Genomic DNA, 18,086 nt, shown 5'->3' on the forward strand with positions numbered 1-18,086 from the left:
GATTCAGTGGATAAAGATAACACAATCAGCACTAAGATATCTGGGTGTGTCAACTGAAGGGCTTGTATCATTTATCACTTGCTGGCATCCCTGTAAGCTTATTTTATGAAGACAGGACCATAGCTTAAAGGTTTAAGGACTGAGGTGTAGTGAATGTACTGGCATACGGACATCTGTTAAAAATGTAGCATCAGTCGCTGCTCATTTTTGTACTTTCTGAACTCTCCATGCAACGGCAGGCACCCTTTACCTGATTCTGTGGAGGGATTCGGGTTGTCATCAAGGACAGCAGGCTGCTGCCTCTGTGAATGATACACAAAGTTGGAGCCCACAACTGTCAATGTCCCCAGTGTCCCGCTCTATTTTTGGAGTTCGACAGCTTGTCGTCGTAGACCTTTGTGTGTAGAGTGGAGTGAACTTTGTAGAGAAGTGAAAACACGGTTTACTCTGAAACTGTTGAGGTCAACGATGTCGCCATTGTAGCTTGATGTTAGCACTAGTTTTCTAGGTTAGGTTGAACGGGTTGTTTTCCCAGTCGTCGTAACATAAAACGCAGCACATTCACATTAATGCTGTCTCTTTTTACAGACCGTTATTATTTAATTTGACATGAAGTGATAATTTGTGAAGATTCTGTCGAAAGCCTTTAAAGCCATGAGATGTTTTCTCATGGCTTGCAAACTGTATACAGCGAAAGAGAGAAGAACGGAGCAAGCTCTGTGATGTCAGCTAAATGGCCTGAAATAGAAAATGAAAGCACGTCAAGTGGAGGAAGGAAATGTAATCAAATGGCTTGACTTATCAGCGAATCGTAATCAGTCCACTTTGTCAGTCAATGTTGCTTCGTTTGAATCTGGAATCCCTCTGATCCAAAGTATAATTTAATAATTGGAGTCGAGGACGATGACAACAGCAGGTGTGCTGCTGATTGAGAGTGCATTAGCTCACAAACAAAACACGTACATACATATATTCCAGCATGCTCACGCACACATCAATGCCCACAAAAATGTTAGTTGACAAAACAATGCCATATTTATGACACGTGCATATGCATCAATACATGCACAGATGTACATAAGCATACACAGATGGCTGCATGAACACAAACATCCAGTGTATGTTACCCTACACACAAACACACTCAGCATCACAAACGCTGCCTAACCTTCTGCTCTCTTGGTCACCTGTAGGGGTCGCTGTAGCTCCACAGCAAGAGCCAAGTTCAACAGCAGCTGATGTGAATGAAGTGCCTTATCAATGACTCCCCTGAGCTCTTCTCCGTTTTATGACTAGACCCTTTTGAGGAAGAAATTGCTGCGCTGATACCCTGAAGGAAGCGGTTTCAGTCAAATCCTCCATCTGCTATTCGTTGAAGGAGTTCAACTGTAGAGATGTTTAAGCTGTAAACATCATTCCCCCTGCAGAGTACACAACCTGAACAAACAGTCGAGAAGTTCTCCAGTGCAGATTAATCCAAGCAGCTTGATATAAAACTTCAAAACAATTTGCAGTTAAATTACAACTGTAGGATTGAGCCACAGTCTTCTATGCGCCTAGGTTGGTTATGGTAATTGAAGGAGGCCGACTGAGACATAATACAGTGCATGATAGTACAGCTGTGGCTCTGATTAAGTCTAAATTAAACAGTGACATACCAAAGCACAGTGTATAGTGCAGGAGCAGCATGAATGGAGCATACAGTATTTACCTCGACCAGACTTCTTCACAAATCGATTAGCTTTACAGCACGTTGACCGACACTGAGGGCTGCTGCAGATCAGATTTGCACGGGAGGGTTCTCTCCTGGATCGATGGCCTGTTGGACAGCAGTGGATGAGGCTGTGAGTCTGTGTGAGCTTGCTAATCAATATGATTAGACTTGTCCTCGTCCCGCTGATGATTTGGCAGTGATGCAACAGGTCACCATAGAAAGATCTGTGTGCAAACACACCTGTGACGTAACTGTCGTAATCATATCAGCATCCTGTACATGTCCTAGATCATGTAGACCACCTCCACCCTGCCTTGGATTCTGAATTGGTCACACATGCATATAGAGTTGTGTGCGTCTTATCCACACTAAAAGGCCTTGAAGGCCATGAAAGCATGTTTAGTGGATCGAACATCTTTTCATGATGTTTTGCCGTGTTGCATTTCATCTGTTGACCCAGAATAGCCTTAAGGTGGCGTGTGTAATGGTCAAACCATTGCAGGAGGCCGTAGAAGTCTATATGCGGGCTCGTGTATTCACTAAAGCACATATGCACTCAGAGGTTTGTGATAGAGCAAAGTGGACCCATTGAGTGTGTGAGTTCAGGGAGCTGACCTTGAGCAGCTGGCTACGGTGTTTTTATAGCCGTGTGTGTGAGTGTGTGTGTGTGCGCGCATGAATCCATGTGCCTGTGTCTCATGCCTCGTGGCCCAAAGAGTTCTGTGCCTGGTCTCCAGACTGGTTCACACCAGATGTTGAGGAAGGAAATTCAAGAGGCTCCTTGAAAGCTGCCCCGTCGTGATCGTAAGCAGCTGCAGGTTTCCAGCAGCAGACGCTCTCTGACTGAAGTGGGAATGGAAGAAAAGAGAGGAGGCCTGCTGGAATGCAGCGAAGTGTGTTTTATGTTGGTGGGACTGTTTAGATGGGTGAGTTAGTGTGAGCTTTGGTCTCTGGGTGGCATGAAACCAAATCAATTATAAACATGATATTTAAACAAAATAGCATGTAATATATAACTGAAGCGTGTTTACATTTTAGCAGCACTATAGTATATTAAATGAAGTACTATGTAAACGATAACATTAGCTGGGAGCATACACTGTCTTTACCTTTAAACACGCATTAACTTTTATCATTACTTCCTTTACAATACCGTGGATAAGCAAATGTACACAGTACGACAACCATTAATTTTTATACATTACAACGTTAGTTTTCATGTACATGTGCTCTCACTAAATAGGAACTGACTATAAAGATAATTACATTTAATCTGCACACAACAAATAATTCCTTATTAGTATTTGAGATAATACCAATTAAAACAAATCACAATGTATGATGCTTTTTGAAAATATGCACTGATTTGGCTTATTTAATAATGTAATACAACAGACGTACATAAAGTACAGGACATGATGAGCTGGACAAAATATTTCCACTCCAAACCAGTCTTGGATATTATTGGTTTCCGCATTCCTTGGAGATTCCCTCGCTTGTTGACAATGTTTGAGTTTCAGCTTGTTTTAGACGCCTCATCCTCCTTCAAAGTGCTGACATTCTTTAATTTCTTCATCACACCCGATCACGTCAAATACCTTTTATTCTGGGAACATATCGCTCATCGCCAGAATGTGTGGTAAAAGGCTCCCGATATCACACAGAAGCACATAAACACTCGTACTCTATGACAGTGTGTGCACATGTAAAGTTAGTGTTGATGGTGTTGTGGGTGTTTGAATGTGAAACAGACTGAAGGGGAGTGGGTGTTTATTTGCCAACAGCTGGCTCAGCAAGTAAGTCTCAGCCTGAGGTTCAACCCAAAACACTTGTGAACTTTACTTCTACACTCTGACCTTAACACTGCTGCTCATTAGCACGCATGTACTGTTGAAATGCACAGTGAGGCTCACAATGTTGAAACACTGGCTCTGTGAAAAACTCAAACTTGAGCGCTTCACACCAATAAAGATGGAATCATCTTCTATTTCGGCGGCGGTTCACACGCTTTTCTTCCTCTTCGCTTATTTTTAATTTGAACAAACCTCATGTGTCTCGTCAGCGAATGTTAAATCACTTTATTTATCTCCCCTCCTACTCCACACACACTGGCCCACTAACCCACCTATCAGCCCCCCCCCGTGACCTGCTTCTTGTGACTGGCTGTCCCGTGTGATAAATAACACGCACATAGCGGCACGTGAGGAGACTGATGATGCTCGCACACGCTCGGCAAGAAAAGCATGACATCGAATGGCACCGAAATGAATGTAGCCAGTCGCATTACTCAATTTAAAGCAGACATAATTGTACTTTGTGCGTGCATGTGTAATGTGACATATTTAAGCTGCCTTTGTGGCTGTACGGTTACAACTATTAGTGAAGGTGGTGTGATGGATTGTGATAATGAGTGGCTGGAAGTTGTTTACGGGGAGGCATTGCTAACGTGATAAAATGATGAAGGGAGTCGGGGTTTGAATGAATATTTCATATTTGTCATTCTGCCTTCCTTTTGCTTCATCTTCACCGGAACAAAGGCATAAGAAACCCAGGGTGCAGGCTGAGGCTGGAACCAGCTAGATCAGACCGGTAGCTGTTAGAACGAAGGGGGGAGGTGAAGGAGCAGGGAGAGTGAGGAGGAGGAGGAGGAGGAGGAGGAGGGGGGGAGATGAGATGAAGGGTGGAGCAGAGGATGGGAGGGTTGGGGGAAGAGGCAAAGGATGGGATAAGGGAGGCTGGAGGAGGGGAGAGGTGGAGGTTAAGTGTTTTGGACACAAGTAGATGGATAGTCTGGCAGGCAGACAGAAAAGGCCCCATTCCTTCAGTGATGTAATGCATCAGGAAGATGCTATTTTTAGCACCGCTGATACACTTAGCTACCCGAGCATCAGCATACAGGGCTATCGATTAGCAGCAAAAGTCAATGGAAGGATGAGAGCTGTAACCAGCAGCAGCACAAACTAGTTGCACCAAAATATGATGTATGCATTTTGCTTTTGCTGCATTTCTCTGGTTTTCCTTGTTCTTTGAATCAAACAGTGCTGCAGCTATTTGATATAGGGACCTTTAGTTTATTTCTTTATTGTATGGTGTTCCTACTTACTTTTTTTCCCAATATCTCTTGGTTGTTTCAGTTTTCTTGGAGCCATTTGGCTATTATGCAAGTTTGCTGTCAGCTCTTTTTTTTTTATCATTTTCCACTGCCGAGCTAATGTTCGGAAACAAGCACTTTGTTTCATTCAGACTTGCTTATCATTTTAAAGTGAGGTTAAATCTTGTCTAAAGATGAGTGGAAGGCGGCAGTAGATCTGGAACAAAAACAGCAACAGACAACTGACTCCCACTTCTATTCTGGGTACTTCAGGGCCACACAAAGAGAGGAGCTCTCTGATACGATATTTAGACGAGGATGTGGACCAATAGTTCAGGCTGAAGGTCTTGGGCCTGATGACAAGGCCACAAAAACACTCTGTTGAAGCTGCTTTGTACTCTTTTACATGAATTCTCAAGGAGTTTTCATGGTGTCTGTCTCCTACGATAAAATCTCCCTTTCTATATACTTTGTCTCACTCTCCCTCTCTTTTGCTGGTCATTTTTCTGTTTGGATGAATTCATATGTGAGTGACACCGCAACCTGACATAGTCTTTGAACAATGGGGTAATACATTTGCACTCATGCATTATGAGAGAGTTTTGGTTCCTGTTTTACCAGTATACCATACTGACATGACTCATATTTAAGAGTTTGGCAGCACCATCCAGTTTCTGCTTGGAAGAAGTCTGTAGCCCGAGGGTCTAGACTGGTCGACTCCTGGTTTCTTACACAAAAGGGAATTCGGCCCGCTGACAAAGGACAGAGCAGTATATAGGTCTCCACATCCGCACCTGTGACCACACCACAAACCTATACCTGTAGCAGTCATTAGTGCTGACACGTACCTGTGTTATTTTCACAATAGACTGAACAATGGCCACAGCTGTAACTCTGACCTCCACCTCCACTCGGTTGATCTCAGCTAAAAGGCCTCCACAAAGGCTGCATCCATATCAATCTCAGCCCTGTAGCAAAGTTTGCTGCTGACTTTAGACTCCCTTTCATAAGCACAGGGTTTGGCTTAATCACAGAGTTATGGCTTGAATTATAGATTCCTGTGTTGTCTCTTTGTGTGTGTTCGTCGTCAGACATGCAGTTAAATTAGAACAATAAGCTCTGGGTAGCACCCTCCCGTTTCCCCGTCACACCCAATATCTCACACGTATTGATGGAGATTGTCATCACCGGTGTCATTTCTTTTAGTCATGCTCGGATTACAGGAAGTTTGGCATGGTATCTCAACATGCAATCTGGTCTTTGGCCTCATTTGGTATTGATGTTCATTCCTCACACGCAACCACCCACCACTGCCACGACTGCAGCAGAAATGCCTTTGAGAGCATCTGTGGAGTACCCTGAACTTTTTAATTAGAAAAGCTTCTCTGATTTGAAACTCACCGAATAAAAGAATAAACGCTGCAGAGGAAGTTCTGTTTCCTGTGTGTATGTGGAGGCTTGTTTCTAGCCTTCCATGACAGTCTGAGTGTTTCTAATGGCAGACTGTTTGATTGGAACCACATTGGACCTACAGTGCACAGTGTCTATGTGTCTATATGTCGTATCTTCCAGCCTCTGCTCACATAAAAGAAGAGAATCCATATAGAAACCAGTGGTTGTATACCTTTTGTGATGTTTCATGCTCTGCTGTTTCAGCCATACAATGAGGAGTGTGATATACAAACCAGAAAGTAGTTGGCAATGACAATAGAGTATTATGTCATAGGCACAAAAGCAATAAAAAGTCAGGTCAAGTTCCTTTCAGGGCTCGTGTTTGTCCCCCTGCCTGTGTGAATACTTATTTCAGGGCCTTTTGAAAAGGCCGATGGAAACCAGCTCTAATGAAATAAATCTTCATGGTATCCACCCTCTTACGTGTCGACCCACCCAAACTGATTCACCATACCTGTTTGGTTTCTATCCTTGACCTGAGCCAGGTAGTTCCTCACCCAGCTCCATGCAGGACACAAACTCTTTGCTCTTCTGTCCATACAAGGCAAATTCTCTCTACCTAAGTCATCGCTTCAACACAGTTCAGCAGGTTCACTGGTTTAATAGTTATCCCCGTGGCTATTAGGGTTTGTAATGGAAGGCTTCATTAATTTTGGGTGGTTTCGATGCTCTAATTGATTGGCGGTGTTTGTTAGCACCGCCTAAAACACCCATTTCTAATTCCTCCCAATTTAATTCCATGTGTTCCCTTGGAGCACACAGCCACAAAAATGTGCCGCCACCCCCTTTGTGCATGCCGCACTTGACTGTGCCCTATGCTTGATTTAACAAAATTAGAGCCTTTTGTGTTAAACCAACATGCGTGTGTGTACTGCATGTTTGCTTATGATTATGTGTCTGGCGTCCTGCAGTTTATTTAGCATTTCTCGCTTGGTAGTTTCCCCCATTGTTTCGTTTTTGAGAGGGTAGATGTGTGTCATACTGTGCCTTTGGCCAAATGAGGCTAACTCGCTGCCAAAAACACACAACCCAGCCGCATAGTCTTTGTTCCCATAAGCTACCTGAACAGCTCCTCTACTCAGGCATGATTCCAAGCAGCCCAGGCACGAGTTTCCTTCCTGCACCAACCCTCCCACTCACAACGTGCAGGGCCTGAAACTTGGATGGGAAACTGACTCACAGTTTTGTTTGTTTTTTAAAGGCCCTGACTTTTCCCCTTACTCAACAGGAGGATCAGACTGGGTTAGTTAGAGGTGGAAAATCCAGGAATGGTCATTTAGGGTTTTCCTGATGGGTTTTCTGAATGTACGAAGTGAGCCCGAGGGAAAAGAAACCTTGAGGAGGAAGAAGGAAATAAACAGAAAATTTAGAATGGACAGAATGTACAATGTTCTTTGACTATCATTACTTGAAGCGTTGGTAATATTTCCTTGTTGGTATCTAATTTTTTACTTTCTCTGACCTTATGTCCTTTACACTTATTCTCATTCTATCATCCTTTTTTAGTTTTATTATAATTTCTGAAGCACTTTGTAACATTGTTAAGAAAAGTACTATATAAATAGTTTATTATTATTACATTTATTATTGTTACATTCACGCAAATAAAGCAAATTGTGTGGGAAAACGGGTATTGTGACAACTATTTACCTGGTTACTATGGAGACTGTCTAGCTCAGCAAATTAGCTGAAACCAACAGGTTGTGCCAACAGAATACAATGGCTTGTTTTGTACATATGAAGAGCTCATCTCGTCTATCCTCAGAACCGTTGGCTTGATTTTGTCAAGTCAAATCAAGTCGGCGTCGAGGTAACAGGAGATAATTACAGTATGTGGGAGACACGGCTCCCAACAGCATATAGTCTAGTGTTATTACTTGAAGCCCTGTCTGCTACTGTATGCCGCTGCCTGGTGTGTGTAATGCATACAATCATAGTTATCATTCTCCTCCCATCCCTGGGTTCCTACGCTCACCCTCTGGTCCATGGCATTGGCAGCGGGCCGACAGGCGGCAGGTTATGTAAGAGTGGCCCGGCTGCGATGGCACCACAGTCCGTGCCAGAGGTTAATGAAGCTCTCTGATAGACAGCAGAGCGGTATTTTCTGCTGCCCTCATGGGTTTTCCACACTGTCCTGCCTCCGACGTTACAAATTGAATTTTGCCCTCCCGCCTCCCTTTCTCTCCTGCTGTCTCTCTCTATCTCTCTCTCTCTCTCTCACACACACACTGACCACACGCTGTTTTCTGCAGTGATTCTGCAATGCCCTTTATTCGGTTATTTGGAGAAGTGAGTGACGCTCCCACATGTTTGTACAAATCTCTGCGTGTGGGATGATACGAAAGGAGCATATTTGTCAGCGTTGTTTATGTTATTGATGTTTTTGTCTTCGCTCCTGCCTGCATGGCTTGCTGCATGGTGATGTAACAGGTCTGCAGGATAGGGTGTCTCTCTTCGGGAGGAGGGCTATCTGAATCCTGCTGTCTCCTTTAAAAATGTATAGACTATATAACAAGCAATAAATCGCCTCCTGTGCAATACGACCCGCTGACACAGCAAAAGGTACTGCACCTGTGTGTGTGTGTGTGTGTGTGTGTGTGTGTGTGTGTGTGTGTGTGTGTGTGTGTGTGTGTGTGTGTGTGTGTGTGTGTGTGTGTGTGTGTGTGTGTGTGTGTGTGTGTGTGTGTGTGTGTGTGTGTGTGTGTGTGTGCAAGTTAGTCATACAAGGTGTCACTGTGTTCTTTACACAGAGCAAGTTGTTTGCATATAGTTGTGCAATAAAAAAACTTGCTGCTAAAAGGATGGAAGGCTCATTTACACACAGTTGTAACTGATTCTAAATCGTTTTTTTTCTTTCTCTACAGATCTGTTTCCTGGTGTCAGCTTTCCGTGGCCAGATGTTTTCAGAGGACAGCTGTGCTGCTCTGGCGCTCTTCTCTCACTATTTCCACCTCAGTCAGTTCTTTTGGATGCTCATACAGGTAACAACCTGGTTCACAAGCATTAAACCTCCCTAGCTGGACGTAATCATTATCACATACATTTGCACATTTGCTGTGCCACGCAGCTAGAAGTTATTTTCCTTATACAAGCAGAGATATTTGCTCTCTCTCCATTCTGTTACCTGGATTAAGAGCTGAGGTGTGCATGCTGTTTCGCCCTTCTTTATTACAAAGCATAACTGTGTCTGGCCAGTCTGCAAGGCAAGCCTCAACAATGACATCTATTCATTAGGCCTTCAACCGGACAAAGGAGCCGAGTGTTGAAGTGTAACTAAAGAGTCAGTCAATAAAGTCAGTCTGTCTGTGAAAGATCAACAGTTCAGCAGATAAAATGTCATTAACATTAACATACTATACAGATGAGTCCACTGTTTTTATTCTTCGCTGTAGGTTCTTGTAGTTAATTTGGACGTCACTTTTTTTTATTAATTAAATTGTATTTCTGATTGGAGGGCATCTGTAGGTCAGATCTATCCTTCACCTGCTCATTTCCCTCATGACTTGGCATAAACAGCGTTCGCTTTCTTTCTTCCGCTCCTTATGTGAAGCATGTGGGGTTTTTGTTTTACGTAATAACTAGTGAAATTTCAGTCCTCCCTCCTCCCTGCTTAGGCAGGTTTTGATTAGGGGTGAGATGGAGGTACCAGACTGCTGCATGACATGATCTTGGGCCCCAGACTGGTACCACTTAGTAACACCTCACCCCAGCAGTGCATAAACCCCTTCTTCTTGACCATCTGCCCTCTTTCTGTTCTTTTGTGTGACATAACTGCAGAGAACAAACCCTTGCAGGCAATGTCCCAATCTGCAGCTTAACATGCACACATGAAGAAGATATTTGGTTTGGTTTATACGGTGAGAACCTGACTGACCTCAGACATGTGTCACAGATCTTTTCGTTACTGCTTAAAAACACAAAAATACTATTTTATCAGATCTTTTTTTAATAGAAATATAAAAAATATCCCACAAACAGATTCTCCCCCCAAAAAGAATATGATTTTCATCATGCAGTTTCAAGCATGCTTAAGTTAATTGTAATCCTTCAGAGAGACTATAGATGACTTGTGACCTGCTGATAGCACAGGAATGTTGTGATCATGGGCTGGGGTATTTCCTCAGCCCCTCCAGAGAGAACCGCTGCCCCAGGGACACCTCAGCTGATCCCCCTCCTTCAAACAAATGCATTGACTTTTCTAAAATAACTACTTTTCCATTTGTTTAGGATTCTTCATAAGGAAATATAGACTCAATACATTTGATAAATATTAGAAAAAACATAATGACCCCTCCATAAGGAATAAAAACAAAGTGAACTTTGGATCGTTGACCTTAACTAGCATTGCAGCCTTAATATATGCCTTAATATATTTGATCATCTGCAAACCAACAAACTATATTGACACAGAAAACCCGTTTCACCAGTAATTGTGTGTATTGAACCAGGCCAGTATAACGAGGAGACCTGTCCCCAAATAAACTTTCTCCCCTCCCCCCCTCTCTCTCTCTCTTGCGTAACTATCAGTTGCTTTGTTTCCATCACTCTTCCGTGTGACGTGTGACATTTGTACTGTAAGTGAACATAATCATTGTTTACGTAGTGGATATAATCTCTCCTGGCACATACGTTATTTTTGGTGGAGTATTATAAGATTAGCCTCTTTTCACTTCAGAATGTTTACCAGATGACCTGTGAGATCGCTGGAGGGATAAAGGTGCAGAACAAAGGCTTTCATGTGCTTTAAGAAGTCTTACAATTAAGATAACGAGAATGGGCAGTGAGATGAAATGTTTTTTTTTACATAAAAAGGCAGGTTTGAACACACATGGTAGTAGTTGATATGGTGTTAGAGCTGACATCATCTAGTTGAGAAAACAAACCATAATTCACCCCAGAAGGATTTCAAAAATCACTCTCTTTTTCTTAAATTGTTCTTTAACACCCCTGTCAAAAACATCCCTTGTCATTCCTTTATTGTCATCAGCTTACGATTAAAATATTGCTGCCACGCTGGCTTTGATTGATGTGTGGCTTTAAAACCTTTCCGTCCTCACCGACGTCTCCGTATCGACCCCACCGATGTCTCACAGCTCATTTTCCCCCCCGTATCAGGTAGCTGCGTTCAGCTAAGTGGCCAATATGACTCGGCGCCAGCAACTCATCTCAGACCACGAAGAAGACTTCAAATCAATAGCTGCAGCGTGTGTGTGTGTGTGTGTGTGTGTGCATGTGAGGATGTGCATGTCCAATAGTTGGTCAGAGGATGCGCTGACATAATGCCAGAAACGGGCCAATAACTGACTCACTATCGAGACCAGCTTCTGAGTCTTGCAGAGGCGAACTCAGCTTTCTGAGGAACGCCATAATATTACATAACGATGCTGTACCGCTCTTTCAGCCAGGAAAGACCTGCTTAGGCCTGAGCACTGACCTACGGTGTGTTTCTCCCCTGTTTCACTGACAGGGTGCCAATCTCACTGCTTTGTAGTAAGACAACACCTGCCAGTGTTCTCGGTGAATACCACCCACCATGTGGTCAGACATACAGGTGGTACGTTTCCCAACAGTGCTACTGCATCAATCACAGTTAAACCTTAATTACATAAGAAGCATCAACAATATTCAGCAACACAGATGGTTTCGATTGTTTTTATCTATTATCTGTTTTTATCGCTTATGCAATGTGAGTAACACACAGAACGTGCTGCAAAATATGTGCATTATCCAGACTAACCAGGATATATATTCTTTAGAAAGACACATCACTGGTTAGATACCAGTAGATGTAAGGAAACACATTTTGTGATTCGGTTGAACCAACCCTTTTCCAGTACAGCACGGTGATAAGATAAAAGCACACAGACATCTCGCCACCTACTGAGTGAGCGTATTGATCCGTATCCCAGCCGTTTAGCCTGGCAACACATTGCTTTGTTCTGAGGCAGCAGTATCAACAGTATAGTGAAGGATGCAGCCACTGCAAAACTACCAATAATCCATTTACTGTAACTCAAGGGCTCCAGTCTGCTCCCAGACAAGACAGTCATTTCTTAGATCAGACTGGTCGGACTGACATCACTCTATTGTGTAGTCATGCTGGTACACGACTGGAGTGTAGTTCTGTGTGTCACTTCTTGTGTTGTGTGTTCATGCTGCCGTGTTTGTTGTGTTATACAAGTGGAGACGGGGGTTGTCTGAGGAAGAGGTTAACCCCCCCGTCATTACATTACATCACAGTGTCCGCTGTGCAAATGTCCTGCTTAAGTGTTCACAGACAGATGGACACATCAGCTGTTATTCCTTATAGCTGTTGCATAAATATACATTACTTGGAATAGCCTTCTTTTTTATGCCTAATTTATTCCCTTTTTAAATACATCTTAATGGGCTTTAAAAAGTTTGGTCTTTATGAGGTGAGATTGAGTAACGGTCATCAATTTGTAACGACAGGCTATAAGATAAAGGAGAGCTAGTCTAATTTTCCCTTAATCCCAACTATAAAACTTTATAACCATCGCCGTTCACCCTTCACCAGTGCAGCGGTATACATTGCAAGATATGTTATTGTCTGTCGGGGTCTTCACAAAGGGATAAGACATTGTGTTGCAACAGGTGTTCAGCAAAGCTGCTTATGTAACAATGCAGGGCTCAGTGTGTCAGATGGATGAGATTATCGAAGCCTGCTAGATAACAAAGCAAACGCAGCTATTGTTGGTGTGATAAAAGTGTGGTTGTATGTGTTTGTTTCACTCACTATGAAGACCAAATGTCCTCAAGAAAAGACGGAAAAATGAGCTCAAAATCAACCACAGTTTGCTTTTCCCTCCCAAGATTATTAAAAAATATTATATGAAGGTGTTGTTCTTTTTCTATTCATAGTCCTGTACACATGTTGTTTTTCCTCTGTTCCCAGGCTGTGAACTTCTGGCAAGTGCTGGTGATGAACGACGAGCACACAGAGCGTCGTTACCTGCTCTACTTCCTGTTGGGCTGGGGACTTCCGGCTCTGGTCATCGTTGTCCTGGTCGTCGTCCTGCTCGGCGGCTTCGGATGGACCATACACTCTGTATACGGCCTGGTGCAAGGGGACGTGTGAGTGCTTAATACACTAACACACACACACACACACACACACACACACACACACAGAAGTAGTCTTTAGCACTGATGAAAAGCAGCTGGAATTGAGCCAACACTCACGTAAGCTGTTTTCATAAGTGTGTTTTTAAACTGGTGTGAGTCGGCTGTGGCGACTTCAGTAACATTTTTCAAGAGTTAAATAAATTCCACTTGGGGCTCGAGGAGAGTAAACAGAAAACACCTGAGCCAGTGACATCATGTGAGGAGGTGGCTCGCCCAATCAAATCAATGAATGTCTCCAGCGCATAGAAACTTGATTCTTCCCCTTAGAGGTGGAGGCGTTCACACAGCAGGATGTAGGGAGGAAGGGAGGAACCTTAAACAGCCCATGTACATTTTGTTTTGTGTTTTTCTGAACATCTGCGTGGTTTCAGCTAAAAATAACCGGTTGCCATCTCTATATGTGGATCACCTGAATCCTGGAACACAACAGATGAGTTCACTGTGTGAAAACCTGCACAATGGTTTCTCTTGATTCTTGAGCAGGTGTGTGTCCTAATTTGAAACTTTTTGTGGTTATTTGCATCGGGGGGGCATCTTGTGTGCGTGATGAAGCGTACGTGACGTTGCAAAGTAAAACGCTGATGTTGAAGCTTGAGCCCCGTGAATCACGTCTAAAATTAGCCGCAGGTCTGAGGTGTGGCTGTTATCCTTGGGATCGAGTGTGTACACGTGTTTCCTGAGGGTGAATGAGTGTGAGACAGTGAGCGTATACATGAGAGATTCAAGGATACAGAGGAGTATTCAGTTTCCCTGGAAGCAAACCTTCCTCTTACAGGGAATGAGGCAGCCTTTGGTTTCCCTCTCTCCCTGCCTCCCTCCTCATGTGTGTAAACAGGTCGTCTTGTTTTTCTCACAAATCAAGTTGTTTCCGTTTCTATCCAGCCGTCAGACCTCCTGTCAGTGAGAATTTTTGTGTCTCAAGGACTCAATTCTTCTCCCCCTTTTCTTGTCATGATTTCATATTTGTGTTATTGTCACCCATCTTCCATATAGTTGCCTGTAGGGTACATTAAAGTTTCCCTTCATCTAGCTGGGTCCCTCATTGTGAGGCTGAGAGCTCCTGTTAGTGTTTTGTGGGTTGGAGCTTTGACTGTGGCACATAAATACGTCTTTAACTTCGACACAGGCGTGTGAAACAAACAGAAATTGAGAGAAATCATGAAAGTAGATTATTAAACTGTGAGATGTGGGTAAATTACTATTCATAAACTAATGGAACAAAAAGTAAATGTGAACAGAGAGAATCGTGAAATGCATAATTATTTATTTTATATAATTTATTATTTGGCCCATACATTGATATATTGATACTCGCCTCCTATATTTTTTACGGCACATAATAATTGAATGATGAGTACCAAGGAGAAGCCTTGAATTTATTGATATCCGTGTTAATTACTTACAGTATGTAGTCCTCTCGCATTTATTATGTTACTCATTATCCATGCTGATAAGCAGAGGTGATCATAAAAGACACTTCACCCAGCTGGCTTTTGTAATGGCAGTAAATCTCATAACCATAACTTGAAGTTGTAAAAACAATGCCAATACAATTGTATCGTACGAGTTTTATTATCTATTATTTCAGTCCAATCTGATGGACTGTGGTACCTTGAGAGTCTGATTCATGGTTAGTTTGACTATTTTAAAGCCAGGCTATAAAGCTGCTCCAGTAATTTCCTGTGGAGGTGGACGTTTCAACCTGACATCTATCTATTCCCTGCTGGTTGCTTTATAGTTTTACCTGAGGAGATCTAAATTTACAACTTTAATGTCCTGCGATCACATTATATTTATCCACAGCGTGGATACCTTTTAGATAGTTGATTTATATATAATATTAGGTGTTGCAATAAACAAGGCTCTGTGTTTAACATTATTTCTGTGAAAACCATCATGAAAGGTAGGGGTGAGTATTGGCAAGAACCTCACGATACGATACGTATCACGATACTTTGGTCACGATACGATACGTATCACGATACTTTGGTCACGATACGATACATATCACGATACTTTTGTTACGATACGATACGTATCACGATATTGCGATATCAATAAAGATGAAAACACAAGTACCTGTATATGTACATCAGATGATATTAATTAGAGGACAAATTGAGTCAAAACTATTTCATTCAAAGCAGCCTCTCCATCTTATTAATTCCCATGAAATTCACTGGAATACATATTGAAAATAAAATGCAAAAGGATAAAGTACTGCATTCACAACGCGTCTAAACTTGAATCTTTTTTTTTTTTAACAAGCTTTGGAGTTGAAAAATCGGGAAAGTATTGCGATATATTGCCGTATCGATATTTTTACCCACCCCTAATGAAAGGCATTACTCACTGTATGTCTTCTCTACCAAACTATAAAGTGAGTGAAATTGGCCCCAGCGTAATGTTTTCTTCAATGGCCAGAGGAATTCCTGGGATGTAATTTGCTTGTGAGACTTTCACTACAGTAGGATCCTCTCACAAGGCCGCCTTCACACAAATATCCATATTGCATTGTGTTTACACTCTCATAGTCTGGCTGTCTTGCTGGCACGGGTTGATGCAATGCTTTATTTGGCATACTTTGTGTTCTGTTATGGCTTCGCATAGCTGCAATTATTTCTGTGCGACTCCCCAGGGCTGCAGTGAGGTCCTATCTGTATTTCACACTCCCACCATACCAGGGGCCAAGCTTGTTTTGTGAAAAAGGACAAAGTCACATGGGTGTTTTGATAGTTGTTTGGCAGTTAACAGTTTAAATGAAGATGTCCATTTTCCCAGAAGGTTCAGTTAAGTTTTATTTAACAAATAACACACACGTCTGATTGGACAGGAGCTGGGAAAAGACTCCTGAGATAGTCCAAGAAACCCAATCATACTGATTCACACCAAGAGTAGGGTTGATAATAAAAAAAAAAAAACTTTGACCTTTGTCTGATCAGCAGATGGCCTCACAGAACCACTCCATATTCATGTTCCTTTCAAAACAAGAAATACCTGTACCGTGTTGTTTTCGTTCTTTGAAATGTTCTTTCATTCTTTAAATAGAAAAACACTTGGCTGTAGAGTGGTTGTTTGAAGATTTAAGAACATGCTTATTTTGCTGTTGAAGGCAAAAGCTGCTGTTGAGCAAGAATGCTTTGAGACTTAGTCAGGCTCAAAGGTCTCACCGGCCAGATCCTGTTTGTTAATCTTGAAGAAACACAGTCTTTACTTGAGTGAATGTAGGGCAATATAGGCATGTAATGTTTTTGCATTTTCTGGGGATTAGCCTAGTGCTGGATGACCTCTTAACTCCCTCCCTTCTCCCTCTTTCTTTTCCCACATACATTATGCTTCTTTCTACATACACTGAAAAAAAGACAATCATCTACAATGTTGTCCATCTCCCTCTCTAGGTGCTTCATCCCCAACATCTATGCAGCCCTGTGCACGGCGGTGCTGGTGCCTCTCATCTGTCTGGTTGCCGTCATGGTCGTGTTCATCCACGCCTACCAGGTGACCCAGCAGTGGAAGGCTTACGACGACGTTTACCGTGGACGGACCAACAGCACAGGTACCAGATCAAACCTGTGTGTTCACATACATAAGTGTGGATTTCAGAATACGCTCTTCATAAAAAAGGAGAACTTTGCTCAAGTGTACAGTTGCGCAATCTCTCACTCGACACTACAAAACAAGTAGTAATAATACATTTTCATTTAAGGATGCCTTTCTAAGCACTCAAGGACACCTTACAGTTAAAACAGCCCGAGCAAAATAGAAGTAATAGATACAATGAAATGAAAGAAAAACAACATGTGAATTTGATAAAGAAAGAAAGTGGAGTTAGTGGGAGGTTTTAAAGTAACCTGCTGCCTGCATGCTGTCAGGAACTAGACTGCATCCACCCTTATTTTTGTCTCACAGTTTTAGCCCCTATCTTCCTCAGCTTACAGACACTGTCTGCTGTGTGTGTACTCAAGAGATTTATGATATAAGAACAAAACAATACCCGCTTCCTTGAATTCAATAATGCTGACAGTCACACTTTTATTTAAAGTTGATTGCCGTAAGATGTGTGGGAACAACCTCAAACGTGTACTTCATGTACGATTCTTGTTTGCGGAGGAATAAATGTCATAGAGTTACGGTCAGTACGAAACAGGAGTATTTATTTGGTGCGGTCGGTCACTTCGGCCACACATGACGATCCCAGTCAAAGCCCTTCGCTGCCTCGGTATCGCGGCTGTAATCAGTGGCCATCGGTGAGAATCAGCCGGCTTTAGCTTGTTTTGCTCAGTCAAGGCCCTCCAATGACAAAGCAAAGCCTGAATTAGTGCCAGTCCTTTGGCTGGCAAGCGGTTTGCCCTACACAATGTGTGTGGCCTCTGAAGTAGTGTGGGAAACCAAAACAGTGTTTTGCTGAGCTGCAGGTAGGTGTGCAATATTAATGACGCCAATGCTTTGTCATTCACAAACCAGGTAGAGGTCAAAGGTCAGCATCCAGGATTTTTGCCTGACAGCAGCATTTTAATACGCAGGACAGTGCATATGTGTTCAGGTTTCTGTAGAACATATGCATTCTTTATTAAAGTTCATCCAGCGATGGATCAGTGCTGGTTTAGTTTCATCCGGACGCACATAAACATACATTTCTATGAGCGTGAACACAACATAAACAGGATGGGCCGCATTAAATCA

General features: G+C 42.6%; 1 protein-coding gene across 1 annotated transcript in view; it reads left to right on the plus strand.

The window, feature by feature from the left end:
• adgrv1 (adhesion G protein-coupled receptor V1) overlaps nt 1–18,086 on the plus strand; it is a 97,759-nt gene that overhangs the window by 61,443 nt on the left and 18,230 nt on the right. The window contains exons 90-92 of the mRNA XM_084025728.1: nt 9,122–9,238; nt 13,174–13,352; nt 16,802–16,959. Of these exons, the coding sequence (XP_083881854.1) occupies nt 9,122–9,238; nt 13,174–13,352; nt 16,802–16,959 (454 nt within the window). The remainder of the gene's footprint in view (nt 1–9,121; nt 9,239–13,173; nt 13,353–16,801; nt 16,960–18,086) is intronic.

This window comes from Eutrigla gurnardus (genome assembly GCF_963514095.1).
Source record: "Eutrigla gurnardus genome assembly, chromosome: 13".
Classification (NCBI taxonomy): Eukaryota; Metazoa; Chordata; class Actinopteri; order Perciformes; family Triglidae; genus Eutrigla; species Eutrigla gurnardus.